Source organism: Tursiops truncatus, chromosome 3 (genome assembly GCF_011762595.2).
Source record: "Tursiops truncatus isolate mTurTru1 chromosome 3, mTurTru1.mat.Y, whole genome shotgun sequence".
Lineage (NCBI taxonomy): Eukaryota > Metazoa > Chordata > Mammalia > Artiodactyla > Delphinidae > Tursiops > Tursiops truncatus.
Window position 1 is genome coordinate 7,609,075 of NC_047036.1, and position 18,956 is coordinate 7,628,030.

The following is an 18,956-nucleotide window of genomic DNA, read 5'->3' on the forward strand; positions in this document are numbered from 1 at the left end:
TCTCAAAGCATGTGTCTTCTTTTGAGGAATGGGCTTTCATTTTGAGTTGTAGCAGATAACAGTGTGAGCCCTAAATTGCCTTTGACATATATTAGGAAAATAAACAAACACTGCTCATGAAACAGTGTCTTAGAAAACTTCCCCAGGAACTTGAAAAAACATGGTGAATGCTTCTCCAGATGCTAGGGTCACATGGGAAACTCTGATTGCAACTTGCAAGAAGTTTCACATAAAGTTCTCAAAATGCATACACAGCAAGAATCTATAAACATGTTTGATTCTCTGATGAAAAATTAAAATATAACTAATAAGTCAAGGATGTCTGGAACAAGAGGCATGAAAGCTCATGCTGAGGGATGGCTCACAGCTGAATATTTTTGCTGTGATTGCAAAACATACATAGAAGTCTAGGACGTGGTCACAGTAGTGCAGGAACTTTCAGGTAGAAAGCTCTTCATTCATTCAGGCAGCAAGCATTTACTGATTAGATACTCTTTGGCAGAGACTGTGGAAAAAGTCACAATCTAGGCCCGTAGCGCAAAATTAAAATACACGGAGCTGTCCACGTACTCTAATGAGGAGTCACCGGAGAACAGCATATTGCTAGCCCCAGAGGAGAGGGGAAGGGAGGAGGTGCAGGAAGGCTCCCTGGAGGAGATGACACCTGAGATAAGTTTCAAAGGAAGCGTAGGATTTGCTGAGGCTTCCTTGAGGAGGTACCCCCTGACACTTGCAGGATTTTACTGAGCAAAGGAGGGAAAACACATTCTCAGCAGAAAGAATGGACTGTGACAAGGCATCACGGTTGGAGAAAGCACCGTGCTTTCACTATGTACAGAAGAGGTAGACATAAGCTGGGGAGCCAGGCACAGGCCAGGTGTGCCAGACCAGTGAGTTTACTTTTTATTCTGAATGTGAAGGAACCGTTTTATGTTTTTACTGCATGCAGTTGTTGTTTTTTTAAACATCTTTACTGGAGTATAATTGCTTTACAACGTTGTGTTAGATTCTGCTGTATAACAAAGTGAATCAGCTATACATATACATATATTCCCATATCCCCTCCCTCTTGCGTCTCCCTCCCACCCTCCCTATACCACCCCTCCAGGTGGTCACAGAGCACCGAGCTGATCTCCCTGTGCCACTGCATGCCGTTTTGACCTGAGGTGATGTTTGTGAATGAAGGACCACTCTGGACCACGTGGAAGCTAGTAGAGATGTGATAGGGCAGTTCAGGAGACAGGTAAGGAAACTACTTCCGTAATTCAGTCCCTCCTGCTTCCGTGTGAAAGGGCAAAGTCAGACTCCAGCAAATGAACAGGAAATGGCGACTGACCAACCAACCAGACCTAGAAGATGCTGCATGAGGATATATCGGTTTGACACACGTTTCCCCAATCAGGAGGATCTGGATCTAACGGCACAGCAGTGCTCTCTTCAGTGGAATGGAGCCTCAGTCTCCACGAATGTTGATTTGCCATAACTCAGCCTGTGGCATGGCCTAGCTGTGGATATAAAATGAGCTAAAATATTTGAATTTGTTTTCTAACTGTAAAGTAAAATATCGAAGGTAGATAATTTTCCTAATACTACTACTAACAATAAAAGCAACAAATTATCCTGCAGCCTAAAAAAAAAAAAAAAACAAACAAAAAACAACTAATACTAAACTTTCTTTGATTTTTTGTATGGAAATATGTTAATATAAATGTTTCAGACATTACATGAAATTTCTAAAAATCTTATATGTTCTGGTATAATGTTATAAGTCATAATTCTAGTTATTACTTTAAAATGTATATCTCAGAAATAACTAAATTTCCTTGCCAATTGCATTATTATGAACTTTCATCAAATCTTTAACCGTGGTCATTTTTAAGTCTTTTGTCTTTTACAGACAGTTCTGGGTGTACTCTGATGCTTTTGCAAAAATGTTCCTATAAAAGGGTTTCATCTTCAAGGAATTCATGGAAAAGACTCTGACAAGTACAGGTTTCTGGTAACTGACTATACTGCTGAACTGAATGAATAAGCATTTTCAGAACTCTAATGGAAAACTGATGAATTCATAAAAGTGCTAACAAAAGATCAAGATGAAAAAAAATTAATCACATGGGACTGAGTGAACTGATGAGGATGATTATAATTTTTGTGACTTTCTGTTTGAATTAAAAAAAAAAAATCCCACGAGGACTCAGAGGCAAAAAATATACCAATCAATTTTCACTGCAAAGTGAAGGAACTGCTACAGTGGAGGATTCCTGGACTGAATGTCAATATTATGACATAGTGTGAGTGTGTTTCGTGTTTGGTAATTGCAATCATTGTTGCTTCTGTTGCGGTCATCCATTTACAATGCTTGGTGTCAGTCTATTTATCTCCTGTAAAAATAAAATACAGTGTGTGTGTGTGGAAAAAAAAAACAACAAATTATCATTGGCTGCTAAACTGAAGATACTTTGACTGAGGAAAAAAAAAAGACAGAATGAAAGATTGAAATTAACTATTAGACGAATTAAGAAATGAGTGTCAAAGGAAGACAATAAATTGAGTAACTGAGAAAGGTACACCTGATAGGGAGGCTTATTTTGTTCTGTTCTGTTTTGCTTTTATACCTGGGGAAAGGGAAGGAGAGTTCTGAAGAGAAAGAACAAACCAAGACATCAAAAAGGCACATCGTTATCCCTTCCCAGGGTCAGGGAGCTCTCACTCAGAGAACACAGAGGAGGGGTGCGCCGCCTCAGAGAGCAGAGGGGCACAGAGTTTGCAGAGACAGGATCAAGGCCAGGGTGGAAACCCCAGACCTAATGGCGTCTGAGGGCGCTCCAGAAAGACAACTCGGGGAACACAGGGCTGAGATGGCTCTTGATGGCCGGAATGGACAAAGCAGACACAACAATGCCACTATAATAAAGAATGAGAGAAAATTACAGACAGTGGAGCGATGTGGAGATTTTGTTTGTTTTCTGTTGCTGCTTTTAGAACTCTCTCAACAATGAGTCAAAACATAAAAGAACTTTTCGCGTTTTGTTTTTTTAAAGCAGGAGACTGACACAGGTAGAAATGCTCTAGAGGCAGTCATATCACCGTGAACTTGGCCAAGGGTAAGTTATTCCAAGAGAATCATCCCCATTGAAAAGAGGTGCTCTCATGGCTGAGTCTTACAGACCTGGTGAAGAAAAAGCAAGGGCCTCTAATCAATTTTGGGAAGAGAAACAATAAAGATAACAGATGTGGTGTTTATCTTAATCTCCCAAAAGAAAGACAAAGTGAAAACAGGACTGTAGGTCATTAACCTTCCTGAAGGCCCATTACAAACTTGATGAAGAACTAGAAAGATGGCTGGGGATGTGATACCCAGGATGCTGACGTGTGTCAGAGCAGAAGGACAAATCCAACTGGTTGTCAAAAAAAATCCTGGAAAAAAGTAAATGAGGGAGGGCACAATATTATTTCAATTAGAACAGAGAGGGACTTCCCTGGTGGTCCAGTGGTTAAGACTTCGCCTTCCAATGCAGGGGGTGAGGGTTCGATCCCTGGTCGGGGAGCTAAGATCCCACATGCCTTGCAGCCAAAAAACCAAAACATAAAACAGAAGCAATACTGTAACAAATTCAAGAAAGACTTTTTAAAAATGGTCCACATCAAAAAAATTTTTTTAAAGAATTAGAACAGAGAATTTAAAAAGTATGTTCTGGAAATCACGAGAATACACTGTACCCTCTGGGAAAGGTTACCTGGGCTGTGTGTCTCCCCGATGCTGATAGGCTCCCTCATGTTGAGTGAGGATGTAGGGAAGGAAGCAGGTAAATGTCAGGAAACTGGACAATCGGACATGGAGGCTTATGCGGTCTTTACTAAGAGGATGCAGGCATCACCAGCTCCGTGAAAGCCGTAGTTGCTTACGTACGGTAAGTGGGGCCTGAGGAGGGTAATGCTTTAGGTAAGCCCAGCATGCAAGGTTGGAGGGAACAGAGAAGAGGATGGGGGGGGGGGGAAGAGTTCTGTCCCATCACCAGTGAGGCTGGACGAGCTCTTCTCACCCTCTGTGTCCAATAGGAGGAACCACTGGAGGCGGGGTGGTACTTCCGTGTTTCTTCTTAACTGTCCAAGGCTGAACTCATTCGCCCGACAGTCTGGGTCAGCTCAGCTCAGCCCCTTCCTGTTTCACTCCCCTAAATGTTCCCTCATGGTTAATTCACAAACTGCTCAACTGATTCTATCTAGAAACAGACTGGATGTGAATCCTAAGCAAATAAATACATTGCAAATAACAACTTTCTCTTTTTCTTTCTTTTTTTTTGATGAGAGATTGGAGAAAGTCCAAGCAAAACAGAATGTAAAAACAGAAATGAAAGAAAGCAGAAGTACTTTGCTTTGGAGCAGAAGATCAATTTATGAATCAGTGGTGGCGCAGTGGTTGAGAGTCCGCCTGCCGATGCAGGGGACGCGGGCTCGTGCCCCGGTCCGGGAAGATCCCACATGCCGCGCGGCGGCTGGGCCCGTGAGCCGTGGCCGCTGAGCCTGTGCGTCTGGAGGCTGTGCTCCGCAATGGGAGAGGCCACGACAGTGAGAGGCCCGCGTAACGCAAAAAAAAAAATTAAGAATGACAGGAAACGGCTGAGTGCCAGGCCCTGTAATACTGAGTCTCCTCATGATGGTGATCCCCAAATCCAAATTCTCCTATGGGAAAATCTATAGTCTATCACTTTGTCAGTCTTTGCTACAGACAGGGGCTTTTCACGGGTTACCTGAACCTACTACAAGTACTGCTTGGACCACGTGTTTTAAAATATAACACAGAAGTCCTTTCAGGAGGTTCTACTCTAGGTTTATCTTTTAAATGAGCTTATCTAAATGTCCATGATAAGAATCTCACCTGAGAATTTGTTTCTTTTCTCCCATTTCTGTAGCTCAAAAATGGCATAAGGGGATTTAAGGAATTCCAGTTTTCCAGGAAGACACAGTGCACGTTCCCAAGGCTCCCGGGAGCCTGCCAGCACATGGCTTCTGTTGTTACAATGAAACTCATCTACCTCACTTTGATAATAGCACTTAAACATTAAAATAACCCGCTTGTGCCTGCAGTCCCACCGGTGGGTCAACCTGTCCTTGACTTTGAAGCAATTCCTGCTTGAATTGAGAGCTGACATGCACAGTTGCTGACTCACCGAAAGAGCTTTTAGATGTGACAGCCGATGCCCACTTGATCTCAAGGACATAAGACCGAGGCCCCAGCAGAGAGAGCATGTGTTTGGGGACAATTTTCTTCATGAAATAACTGGGTTTGCCCTGCAGCACTTCATCATATTTATTTCCCAAACAGATGTTCTGCTTGAAGAAAGACTAACTGTGGGTCTTGAAAAACTGGACCATCCAATCAGATGTAAATATATATATAAACACACACACACACACACATATAAGACATATATACATATATAGGAGACATATATATTACATATGAATATATACGCATACATATTACAGAAGCATTTATATAAATATATAGACATACTATTATGTCCATATTTAGATATATAAATATAGATATTTATATGTATATCTATAAAACTATAAATATACGGATATACATATATACGAATATATATTAAAAGAGTGTATGCTATATAAGTGTATTAATAGAGTATATTATATATATTTATTTACCTAATGAGATTGTTTTCAACTGAGCTCTGACTCCAAGGGTAACTTGTTACGGAATCAACATTTGGTATGTGTAATCTGCACAGGTTGTTAGTATCTGACCTTAAAGAACCCTCCGTTTCTGGAGCAATTATACAGAACAAAGGCAGTTCTGTAGTGTACTGCCTGCACCAGCTAACTCACAGCTTTCCAAACATTGGCACCTTGGATGAAAACGTTGTTTCACCCCCTACATCACAGGTTCCCAGGCGGGATGGCATCATGTTTTTCTTCTCTGGAATTTACCTGTTTATGAGCAGAATTTGACAACCTGGGAAGCAGGACCACAGGACACAGCAGGAAGAGCAATACACAGAGCACTGGATTCTAATCCAAACTCTCCCACTAACTTGCAAAATCGTTCTAGGAACTTGGTGTTAAAAATACTGAAATGAGATCACAAGCGAGAATCTTTTGAAAATTATAAAGTATAATATGTGCATAAAGGAGCTCTTTCACTCCCTTAATAAGCGGTTGTGTTTCCTCTGTAAAGTTCCTAAAGGTCATGGTAGGAAGGGCTTTGGTTTAGACATAATAACCCCAAGCAGACAAGGAGCTTTTGTTAGATCACAAGAGAATCGACTATTTACGTTTAAAATAACATTTGTGTAAAACACATTTAAATACTTCTAGAAGCCAATGTCTAGAGTGATGTTTCAAAAATAACTAAATCCAACAGATTTTCTTATGCAACCTTTTTGAATCCATAAACAACACAGATTTCCCACTCCTGTTTTCGTAGATAGGATGTTTAAGCCATTTCAGGTCAAGTCACCCCTTTTCTCCCAAGTGAGCTGAAAATTTTAAGTAAAATAGAATTCAAAGCTCACCAAGAATTGACAGTCTCCGTCCTCCCTTCTCTGCTACACAGGCTCAAATCAAAGATCTGGCTACATTTTCTTGACGTTGATTCCCTAAATGGTCATTTTAATCGACTGAACGTGAAATGATGTCCGTGTCGGTCCCAGCAACATGGGGAACACGAGGAAATGTGCCCTCTCTCTTCTCCCCTCTGCAGCCCGCGGAGGAATGCTCTCCCCAGAGGACTGAGTGGGCGCACCCCTGAAGGCCCAGCGCCTCATCCACGCTCCACATTCTTGGCTCTGCAGTAAAAGGCATTATGTGGAGAAGCACAGACCACTTTTCTTAGGGTAGGAAAAAATGAGTTCAGACAAAATGGCTAGCATTTTTCGCATTTTTGAGATGTCACATTTTGCATTACTCTATTTCAGGAAGAAGGGAAACTTTGTAAATTTGTGTGTAAGTTTCCATATTACTCTAACGCCAACAAAAACAGAAAACAATTGAATTCTTATTTCTAAACTCAGGGCTACTAAGAAAATCTGAATTCCACTCCCCCAAAGAGATGTTACATTTCAGTCAAATGGACTCTATGGAAATGTCTCCTGATTTGGCTCCTTGAAATGTCAGAACAGGGAAATTGGGGTTGAATGAATTCTGAATTCAGGGACTAGACCTTTGGAGCTGTTTGTTTCCTTTCCTTCTGTGTTCCAGGAGCTGGGCTCGGGATCTCTGATGGCTGTTGTGCCAGGTGCCACTTTAAGAAAGCCACAGAGATGCTATATAAGAGAAAGGAACTAGTAACAGAAAATGAAGAGCCCTGGATGTCCCTCTGCTCTCACCAGCCCTGGACCAGCCCAGCAGCGCTGCCTAGGCTGCTGCCTTCATAGACCTATCACATCATTTTGTGCACATGAACTTCATCGCACATGGTTCTGCTACAAAACCGAATTCTATTTCAACCAAGCGTAGGTTGTTCAAAACTGTCTGTGAGTTTATCAGTGTACTTCATGCAACCTAAAAGAATATGCCATTTCTCTTTCTCACATTGGCACTTTGAAATTCATCTTCATCTGTCTTAACACATTCATCTTAAAAAAAAAAAAATCCCATCCACAAACACAGTTTGAATCGATTGATAATTACTGGGGTTTGCCATTGTTCTTAGCCCATTGAAACCAGAAACATGTGGAACTTAAAGGTACGATTTTCTTTGACAATGTTTGTTTTGCTCATTTTCTTTCTGTTTATCAGGAAACCTCAATTATGTATAATAATGATCTGTCCTTTCTGTGAATCAAAGATATATTCCTAATAGGCATGAAAGATGGCATTTCCTGTGTGTTCTCTGGTTTTTACTTGCTTAATTTCTAAGCATCAAACAACGAATGATCACAGCTTAAGGAAAAATATGGGACAATTTTGATTCAGCAGAAGCAACTTTTCACCCCATGGAGTAATAATCTACTAGTATAAGGCTACCACACGGATTGTTTTAAAATTGTAGACTCATAGACTATTAGCAGGAGAAACCTTGGCTAGATTAAGTAATTGAATGTTTTCCTTTAACACACAGGAGACTGAAGTCCACAGAGAGGACATTTTTTTAAAGCCCTTGAAATGAATAAATAAGTGTGATCTAGATGAAATATGAAAGTACTCTTAAAGGGAGAGCAAAATTCAAAATAGACAATGTAAAAGTACATTGCCAGTACATGCCAGTACAATACCATCTTGGGAATTACGCCTGGGATTTTCACCCAAGTCACTGTCCGGCAATGTCTGGAGACATTCTTGGTTGATCTTGGTTGTCATGATGGGTGAAAGGAATGACTGGCATGTGGCAGGTAGAGGCCAGGACAGACTCCACCACAAGAAGTGGCTCCGGCATCGGGAGTGGTGAGGGCAGAAGCCAGATGAAGGCTTACGTGTTTGCTCGCTCCTTAGTGGAGTGAAGTCAAACAGCCACTACAGGCTGTGTCCTGGGCTCAACAAGAATTCATGTGGCCCAGCTCAGGGGAGGGGACTGAATAACTAAAACGCAGCCTGACCAGGAAATACAAACGGCTACTGAGAAGTGATGCAGAGTGGGGTGGGACAGGTCAGGCAGGAACCCCTGAGGAGTGGGGACACACAAGTCCAGGGAGATGGGGGAGGGAGGCAGGGCGGGGAACAGTTAGATGGGGCCTCGGAAGGGAAGGGAGGCCCAGCCACCTGCCGACCCAGGGCTACCAACTACACATGTCCTCAGACAGGCCTTAAGACAGGCAGGTGTCCACAAAGATTTTGGCGGGGTTTCCCAAAACTGAATAGTGCTGCTTGTGGGTGTATCACAGCCCCAGCAAGAAGGAAGGGGAGGAAGAAGCCCTAAAGTACCAGAGGAAGATGAAGACAAGAAGAGAAAGGAGAGAAAAGAGGAAAAGTAAAAGGGAGAAGAAAGCATGGGCAGAATGAGGTCACAGACGGTGCCCAGGGACCCTGGGGGCACTGATGTCGCCAGACAAAGGGAGCAGTGTTGGCATGAGAACCTTGGAGAGCGAGGCCAATGCTTCCCATCAGTGGATCTTGCTAGAGGAAAGAAAGTCGTTTTTCCCACCCTCCCCCCCGAGGCAGATCTGATTTCCCAGCTTTCACTCCTCACTACGGGGGTCTTACTTGAAGAATTTCTTGTGCTCCGAGATGAGTGAGAAGCAAAAAAAAGGGCAGGAATCCACCTGTCCTATCAAACATGTAAGCGTTACAGGGAGGAGAGGAAAAACCAAATAGGAAGAACGTTTTCAAAGGTTTCATACATAATTTATACAAACTCTTCTGAATTTGTTATAGAGGTAAATAAATTTACTATGTACTGATTTATTTATTTTGGGGGGTAACTTAAGAGACGATATTCTGATTCTTTGGAACCTGGTGCCACTTTCAAATCTTCTTGTGCCTCTGATGCTTTATCTCAGAGGTACCTTCTGAGGTTAGATATCTTTCAATAAACAGCAGTCATCAATTTCTGCTTTTGTAAAATGTCTCCAAGTGTTTCTCTAGCTAAGATCGCATTTTCTTCCTTCTCTCCTTCCTTCTGCCTAGTTCTTTACTTCCTAACTCTTTCCTAGTTTTGGGAAAGCCAATGACTAAGTTTGCTGAGACCTGCCTCCATGTCTGACTCTCAAAACTGTTGAGTTAAAAGACAAAGAAACAGGAAATGAAATTGGGTAAAATAAAGCGCGTAACCCTCTTGGACAAACACAGGTGGTGTAAGGATCTTTTAGCAGCGCCCTCTCCGTTTGCTGTATTTTTCCTCAAGCCCTTGGCCCTGGGACCACACTTTGTGCAGTGAGCCCTCTTTGCTGCTCCCTGTGAGTCTGCTTTACTCGGTGACCCAAAGTGTGATTCACATCGGAAAGGCCCACGTTCCAATAAAGTATTAGATGATCACTAACAGAATGAGACATAATGAGCTTATGCACCAGCTGCAGAAGCACTTCCTCAAGATGATCCAGTGGGATTTCCTCAGAAACAGACTTCCTTGGAAAAGAGCTTCATGTCTCTTTCTAAGCCCACCAGTCGTGTGAAAGTAGGCCTGCAATGTGCACAGTAGCTCAAGAGATGTATTTCCAATGTTAGCTATAATCTGCTCTTTCCTTAGGAACTTGGCCATGTAGAGTTTCATATGGAGAGAGAGAGAACTTATTTTAAAGACATGTTAAGATGAATTATAAAAAACCTCAAGTCATTTTTGATATAGTAATTATATTTATCATATAGCTACATTCTGGAGTTAGCTGTAAGATATGATTGGGGGAAATTAAAATAGTATTTTCAAAATTCAAGCCCATATCTTTCGAAATGACATCATAACCAATTAATTTCTTATCTTACTCTAATGACTGGGAGTGCAAATTATATCTGATCATATGTTCTGAATCCTAACAGCTGATTGTTGTTAATCTTGCTTCAGTGTTAAAACCTTGAGAACTGACTGTGCATATATTTTGAATCTTGCTTCTTTTTTCAGTTTCCATGGCATCATAAGCGGGAATAGCCTTCATATTAAACGTTCCACGTACTATCCCTCACAAAGGTGATGACTACCCATCATGGCATCTTCCTTACCTGGGACTTGCCTTTGCTGTAACAGGCCTTCTTGGTTGCTTCATCACACTCCCACTCCACAGCCTATAGGAAACACCAAAACGACAACAACTGAATAAAAGGCCTTTGACTGAGTAAAAGGGAAAAAAATAATAAGGTATCGGTAACCAGATTAGGTAAGGTGGGCACACCATGACACCAACATTTTCATACTAACATAGAATTTACACCAAAAACATGGAATTCAGTCATGTGGGTTTATACTGAGCTTTCAAATTGAAGCATTTTAAAGGACTCACCCCCTAAGTACTTTCATTTGTGCAGTAATAACGTGCTTTAAAACTAGTCAGTATAAGAGAAGCACACGCCCTGAGTTGGTGACTACTTCACTGATTACAGACACACTCATTTCAGTAAAACTACAGAAGAGATTCATAGGATGCTGAAAAGAGAAGCCTTGAAACAAAATGATCTACATTCTCATTTAGAGGTGTATATCCTAGGTTAATAGTCTGTCATTTACCAATATTCACAGATAATGAAGCAAGAGTGATTTTGCACATCCTTACTCCCCAAAGACATATATAAATGATGAAGAGTCAATAAAATAAACAGCTCATGCAAAAGCCCAGCTACTACTTCCTCCCAATGCCAATAATTTTTATACAGTTATTAGCTCTGGCTAAATACTTAGAGCCATGACTTTTAAATTTTTTCCCTCACTTTCCAAATCTAACTCATGCTAATCAGTGTGATATGAATTCTTTCACATCTGATGCTAACCCACAAATGGACCTGTGATTAGTTAAGGTAACATACAGAACCTACTTCACAGGAAGAAATGATACCTGCAAACATTAATGGCCAATATGTTGAGACTGTGAATCATGTTTTGAAAAGATCTAAGTATCTGAGATATTTATTTTTTCCATTATTTTATGGAATGTGGACTTTTATAGGGCAAAAATGTTTTCTCCATTCTGTCCACCTGTTACTACAATTATGTTCTATCTTACTATTAGAGTTGGATTTCTGAAGAATTCAAGATTTCTGAAGGACCAGTTAAATCATTATCAGAAAAAATTGAAGCGAGGGACAATTTGCTTTTAATTTGGACTATTGTTACACAATAAACTAAACGAAGCCAAAAAATACTAATGTCAAATATTATGAAAGAGAATAATGCCTTTCACTCTTACTTCTAAAAAGAAGGTTTTTGTTTTTTGGTTTTTGCTAATTCTCCTAAACTGAGAATAACAAAGTCATATTAACACCATTATCTAATATCTACTGTTCTCCAAAGAATGTTACATAACAGAGATTAAAACATAAAACGCTGCATCTTATCTTACTTGGCAAATATGAATTCATACGAAAAGTGTTCTTTTCTTTTGTATAAAAGAGAGAACCACTTCAGTGCCTTTCAAACAGAAACAATACTATAACTGTTTTCCCTTGCGCAGACTTAGAGATTTTTGTCTGTGTCAACATCTGATAAGAGAAGTTGTTCATTCTTCCTGTGATGTTTTCCTGTTCATAATGTTTAGTGGCAACAATAAGGTTACAGCTAATTAGCATCTAATGCAAACAAATGGCTTGAATTCCTTACTAGAATGACAGATACTTTTATGAGAAGTGATGACACCTCCAGAGAAGAGATAAGAACTTCATGTACAGTTGCATAATTATATATCCCCATGAAGCACAGATAAAACAAGCGCACTGCTGTTATTCTGAGTGGAGCTTTCCTTTAGCACATCCCTGTATAAAAGCTCATTCTGTTGTTTTCATTTAAATAGAGATATCCATGCCTTCGCCCTTACTTAAACTCAAAACAGAATTGATACACTATGATACATTCTTTAGCAAAGTACACCCCATAATAACTTGGATTTTATGTATCATCAAGAGGATTTAGAGTTATACATCACAAGGAGGAATGTGTGCTCTACAATTACTAGGAAAATTATTAAGTGAAATGATTTAGATAAAGAGGAGTTCCTAGTGGCTCTCACTGGTTTACTGATTTTGTTGAAAGTTAAATAGTAATGCTGCCTTCAGTAAACTCAAGAGCTGCAAGGGGCAGAGTTACAAGAAGAATATTTATCAGATGCCATCAAAATTCTTCAAATCCTTCTGCTGAAATGGCAAACAATCAGCTTCCCAAGTCTGCCTAATGTCCAAGTAACCTTTGCATTTTCAAGATAAACACTGGCCAAGGATTGGAAGGGGATAGTAAGAGGAAAAAAATGTGAGAGCTCTCAAAGATATTTCATTGCTTTATCCAGTTTCGCCAGAAAGAGCAACTGCTCACACAAGTTTATTAGGCCCACAGAAAATAGGAAAAATCTTATAGATTTTTCTGAAGACGGTTATTAAAAGTAGCAAAGTTACTTTCCTGAGGCATTTTTATTACAATATATCAACTTTCCAGTAATGTTCAAATCCAGAATTAATTAAAGACCATGATTGTATAGCTTTTCTGTTGATTCACTTTCTACCTGACTAGAAGGCAGGATAAAGGGAAATTATGTTAAGAATGGAACTGAACTACCAATTGTAGCTGAACACATGTGATTGGATGTCACAGAATTTGAAAAACAATGGAGTAGGAAAATGTGTCTTTTCAAGATTGGCCTAAAACTGGGTGTTCCAGACGAAGCACCTACTGTCTGTTCACTCAGCAAACTAGATTTTACCTCTTTGACCACTTGGCAGCAATGGAGAAAAACACTTTCTCTAGAGAGAAATAGGAATATCAATGGAACTCTCCAGTACCAGATTTCTCAAAGTTACTCAATTACTCCGTTTGAATTAGATTATGTTTTAACCTGGTCACAACTTTTCTTTATTCCACAAGATGTATTCTAATCAATTAAACTTCTTTAATCCAGCCTCCTTGTTCTATTATCAATGGAGATTCATTGTTATTCTTTCATGCATCATAATTTTGGAACAAATCCCACTGCTGATTTATGAAGCCATCTTTCTGGCTGACTCCTTCTAAGACACTTTTCTCCCCACCCAAACCTATGTTTATGACAGTCAAAACGAAGGCTAGGGCTTCCGTGGTGGCGCAGTGGTTGAGAGCCCACCTGCCGATGCAGGGGACACAGGTTCGTGCCCCGGTCCGGGAAGATCCCACATGCCACAGAGCGGCTGGGCCCGTGAGCCATGGCCGCTGAGCCTGTGCGTCCGGAGCCTGTGCTCCGCAACGGGAGAGGCCACAACAGTGAGAGGCCCGCGTACCGCACACACACACACAAAAACCCAAAAAAACAAAGGCTAAGGGGTTCTACATTCTACATTTCAGATCTCAATGCAACACTCATGATCTTCTATCCTGGGGATTAAATCTTTAATTTTTGTCATCTGTTGTCTTTTTCTATTGCACCAGAGCCTAGTAGAGAAAAGGAATCTTAATTCACTACTCCATTCTGTATTTACTTTATTATCTCCTTCATTATATTTTTCAACAGCAGACACATAGCGGTGATAATGTGGTTACTTGGATAGCCAAAGGCAATGAGTTTGAAACATCAACGTTTTAAAAGACACAGTTTCAGGGCTTCCCTGGTGGCGCAGTGGTTGAGAGTCCGCCTGCCAATGCAGGGGACACGGGTTCGTGCCCCAGTCCAGGAAGATCCCACATGCTGCGGAGCGGCTGGGCCCGTGAGCCATGGCCGCTGAGCCTGCGCGTCCGGAGCCTGTGCTCCGCAACAGGAGAGGCCACAACAGTGAGAGGCCCGCGTACCGCAAAAGTAAATAAATAAATAAATAAATAAAATAAAAGACACAGAGTTTCCTGTTTGTGGCACAGCTTTTTTTTTGTCTGTAAATAGTTAGAAATAACATCTGTGCTATTCAATAATTTGCAGAGGTGTTGCTTTATGCAAATGCACTCACCATTCTCTCTTTCACTTAATAAATATTCATTAAATACCTACTAAGTGCAAGACACTGATAGATAATGAGTGATAGAAGGAAAAACACACATACAGATAATGTTTGCACACATCAGGTATTAGTCTACAATAAAATATAAGTGAATTCCATCAGCCTCGATAACATCATGCTAAATCTGAGAATGCATCTGTGGTCATTTTCATTGTTGCAGTAGCCACGTTCATCTCAGAATCCAGTGGGACACTGGAACTTACAACATCATCAACTTTCAGGAATTGTCAGTGCTATGGACAGACCTAAAAGGAAAGTGAGTAGGTTTACAGAAAATCATTTTACACCTGCTGAAACCCTGGGGATCTATGGAAGCACCTACTGCTTCATGACACAGCACACATCTCCCTGTTGTGTGCACACATTTGCTCAGGTTATGATAAACAGAGCTGGGATCTCAGGAGTAAATCAGATGTGAGAAAGAAAAAGATTGGCTCCTTTTATGATCGAGTTACATACATATAAATCCACAGTTCTCGGAAGTATATAAACAAAGTTGTGTATCATCACATTCTGCAGCGAGAGAAGTTAATTAGACAGGGACCAGCAAAGGCAGATACTTTTCATAAAAATGAAGAGAACAACATTCTAGGCAGATGGACCAGTACTCTTTCAGCAGATGGCTTTGCTAATTAGATACTGGCAAAAGATAACATTAAAAAAAAAAAACTAGTTTAATTACACAGTGCCAAACTTAACAACCACCTGAGGGCTTTTCTTTAATATGTTTGCATTCATAGTCTTATGGTATGGATTTCTGTGAAATGCTGGAGAATGTTAAATTGTCATGGCGATTATAAACAAATTGCCGGGGAATGTGAGACTGTATGTGTTCAAAAGAGAAGCAGAGTGCAAACGAGTCAGAACTTGAAACAACTGTGATTTTTATGTGACCTGACTCAAGTGTCAATCTAGTTATCCTTAAGCAAAGGCATCTTCTTTGCTAATGGCTTTTAGTGGTCACAGATGATGGGTTCAAAACAAGTGGCACTTGGGAATTCCCTGACGGTCCAGTGGTTAGGACTCCACGCTTCCACTGCTGGGGCCCTGGTTCGATCCCTGGTGGTCGGGGAACTAAGGTCCCGCAAGACATAAAGGGGTAGAGTTGAGTCACTTTGGACGGATTTGTCCAGCTTGCCTCTCTGCCTTTACACCTTAGCAGATATTTGGTGTATCCGTTCACTTCTAATATCAGTTTGCCATACCCCTGCACTTATGCCCATGGCAAATATAGGCAAGTCCATTTCATTCTTACTGGTGGCCTCCAAATCAGAGAAGTGGAAGGGGACTTTCATCATATCTTCTAACTACTGTTTTTTGGGTTTTTTTTTAACATCTTTATTGGAGTATAATTGCTTTACAATGGTGTGTTAGTTTCTGCTTCATAACAAAGTAAATCAGCTATATGTATACATATATCCCCATAACTCCTTACTCTTGCATCTCCCTTCCACCCTCCCTATCCCACCCCTCTAGGTGGACACAAAGCACCGAGCTGATCTCGCTGTGCTATGCGGCTGTTTCCCACTAGCTCTCTATTTTACATTTGGTAGTGTTCATATGTCAGTGTTACTCTCTGACTTCGTCCCAGCTTACCCTCCCCCCTCCCCATGTCCTCAAATCCATTCTCTACGTCTGCATCTTTATTCCTGTTCTGCCCCTAGGTTCTTCATAACCATTTTTTTTCTTTTAGATTCTGTATATATGTGTTAGCATACAGTATTTATTTTTCTCTTTCTGACTTACTTCACTCTGTATGACAGACTCCAAGTCCATCCATCTCACTACAAATAACGCAGTTTCATTCCTTTTTATGGCTGAGTAATATTCCATTGTATATATGTGCCACATCTTCTTTAGCCATTCATCTGTTGATGGACACTTAGGTTGCTTCCGTGTCCTGGCTATTGTAAATAGAGCTGCAATGAACATTGTGGTACATGACTCTTTTTGAATTATGGTTTTCTCAGGGTATATCCCCAGTAGTGGAATTGCTGGGTCGTATGGTAGTTCTATTTTTAGCTTTTTAAGGAACCTCCATACTGTTCTCCATAGTGGCTGCATCAATTTACATTCCCACCAACAGTGCAAGAGGGTTCCCTTTTCTCCACATCCTCTCCAGCATTTATTTTTTAACTACTGTTTTTTGATTCTTACAAAACTGAAGTCATCCAACATTAGAGAAACATCTAACCTCAGACAGTCCCATAAATATGTGTTATAACTATTTTTTAAATGCTTATATCAAAGCCCAAGATTTTCTTCCACAGAATGATACCACATCAGACTTCCTTTGATCACTGCTGGGTGGAGCTGCCAACCTGTGAAACGCTCATTGGGGCTTTTTGTTTTCTAATTGGGCTTTTTAAATTGAGGGCTGTTTTTTTTTTTTTTTTTTTAATTGAGCAGACAATGTATTCGATTCCTAGGGGCTTTGTAACAAAGCACTGCAAACTGGGGGGCTTTAAACAATGTACATTTGTTTTCTCACAGTTCTCAAGGCTAGAAGTCTAAAATCAGCCAGAGTAGATTCCTTCTGGAATCTCCAAGGGAGAAGAATCCCTTCCTGGCCTCTCCCAGCCTCTGGTAGCTGCTGGCCATCATTGACCTTCCTCGGCTTATAGAAGCATCACTGCAGTCCTCACCTCTGTCGTTACCTGGTGTTTCCCTGTGTGTCTCTGTCCAAATGTCCCTCTTCTTATGAAAACGTTGGTATTTGAATTAGGGCCCATTCAATTCAGTAAAACCTTATCTTAACTAATTATACCCACAAAGACTCTGTTTCCTAAAAAGATCACATTCTGAGAGTCCAGGTGAGCATGAATTTTGGAGGGATCCCATTCAACACAGTACAGACAGCCAGACGTCGTGACGTAACGAATTCTGAAACTGACAATTGATAGCACACTGAGGGCCATTGCTCTGCTGCAAATTAGCTTCCAAATCTTACCAAAACACTGGTAACATTTCATAAGACTTTGGTTATGTGCTAACCACAGCGCTAGGTGCTTTCTATACGTTTACCTCATGTATAAGTCTCTCTATAATTTTGTGTGGAAAACACCATTACGGTAATATTCCGGATGAGGACAGTGGCTAAGCCACTTTCCAAAAGCCACAAAAATAGTAAGTGGGGCACCAAGATTCAAATTTGGTAACTTGGCGGGAAGCCTGGGCTCTAAACCACTCTCCCTTCACTGAAATTGTCAAAGTAAGTGACCTTCATTACTGATTGTCACAGCTTCTTTCTTTCTTTTTCCCACAATTTAGAAAAATATATACCAAAAGCACAGAAGTGTGTGCACATCTAAGGTCAGAGCTGTAGGCATTCAGTAAATATTAATTAATCATAAAAGCCATCGATTCCCCTGTCACGGAATGTATTCATTTTTAAAGCCTCTGGACCTGTTCATGGTCCTAGTATTGATTTTAAAGGGGACATGATTCATCTAATGAAATTCTAGAGTTAATAACTGTATGGCCAGGGTATGATATAAAAACCTTAGGTTGATTTTGTGAAATTACACAACTTGAATATGAGAACACGGTCTGCTCTTGGCACAGCGCAACGTTGTGCTTTTAAAACGGATGTTGAGATACCATCCCCTCTCTGCCACAGCCCTCCAGGGGCCCTTCATTCACCTGGAGTAAAAGCCAGAGCCATCTGGAATGTTCTGTGAAGTCGAGCCACTTATTTTCTCTCTCTCTGATTTCATAGTACCCTCGCTCCCACACCCTGGTCTGATCCTCAGACAAGGCAGACCTGTTCCCTGGGGCTTGTGCACCAGCTAGTCCCATTTTCTGGGACCCACACCTGGCTAATGCCTGTGCCTCCTGCATGTCTTTGCTCAAGCGTTACTTCTTCACTGGGGCCTATATAATTATGTAGGACAAATGGCAATTGCTCTCCCCACCCCCGACTAGAAGGTGACTTCCACTTGGTCAGGCATCGTGTCCTTTTGGTTCACTTCTATGTCCCCAGGGCCTAGAACAATGCTTCACACACAAGAACTCAGTTGTTCAACAATCCACTTGCTGAATAAATGCATGGGTATAGAATGCTCTCCACGCGCAGCCTTGCAAGTGGCTCCAGGTGCCCCCAAGTGGAAGGGACAGGTGAGGCTTTGGAGCCCTTGAGCGACTGGGCAAGACTACCATGCCCTGCGCTTCTGCGGCCAGCGCCCTGTAAGGATTCCTCTTCCAAACCCTTCCCTGCATCCTGACAACAGGAAGAGGAACACCAAGGTGGGTGCAGAATCCACTAGAGCACGGATTTCCACACTTTTTCTGCAGAAGACTCATTTTGTTAAGTAAATTCTTATGCCTAATCCCATATAAAAGAATGCAAAAGCGGTATGTACTAAATTCTTGTTATAAATATAATGCAAGAGGATAGCATTAAATCATTT

At 41.0% G+C, this 18,956-nt stretch overlaps 1 protein-coding gene across 7 annotated transcripts in view; it reads right to left on the minus strand.

The window, feature by feature from the left end:
• SEMA5A (semaphorin 5A) overlaps positions 1-18,956 on the minus strand; it is a 479,761-nt gene that overhangs the window by 166,983 nt on the left and 293,822 nt on the right. For all 7 annotated transcript variants that reach the window (XM_033852756.2, XM_073802003.1, XM_019951068.3 and 4 more), the window contains one exon: positions 10,612-10,674. In XM_033852756.2, coding sequence (XP_033708647.1) covers positions 10,612-10,674 — 63 coding nt within the window. The remainder of the gene's footprint in view (positions 1-10,611; positions 10,675-18,956) is intronic.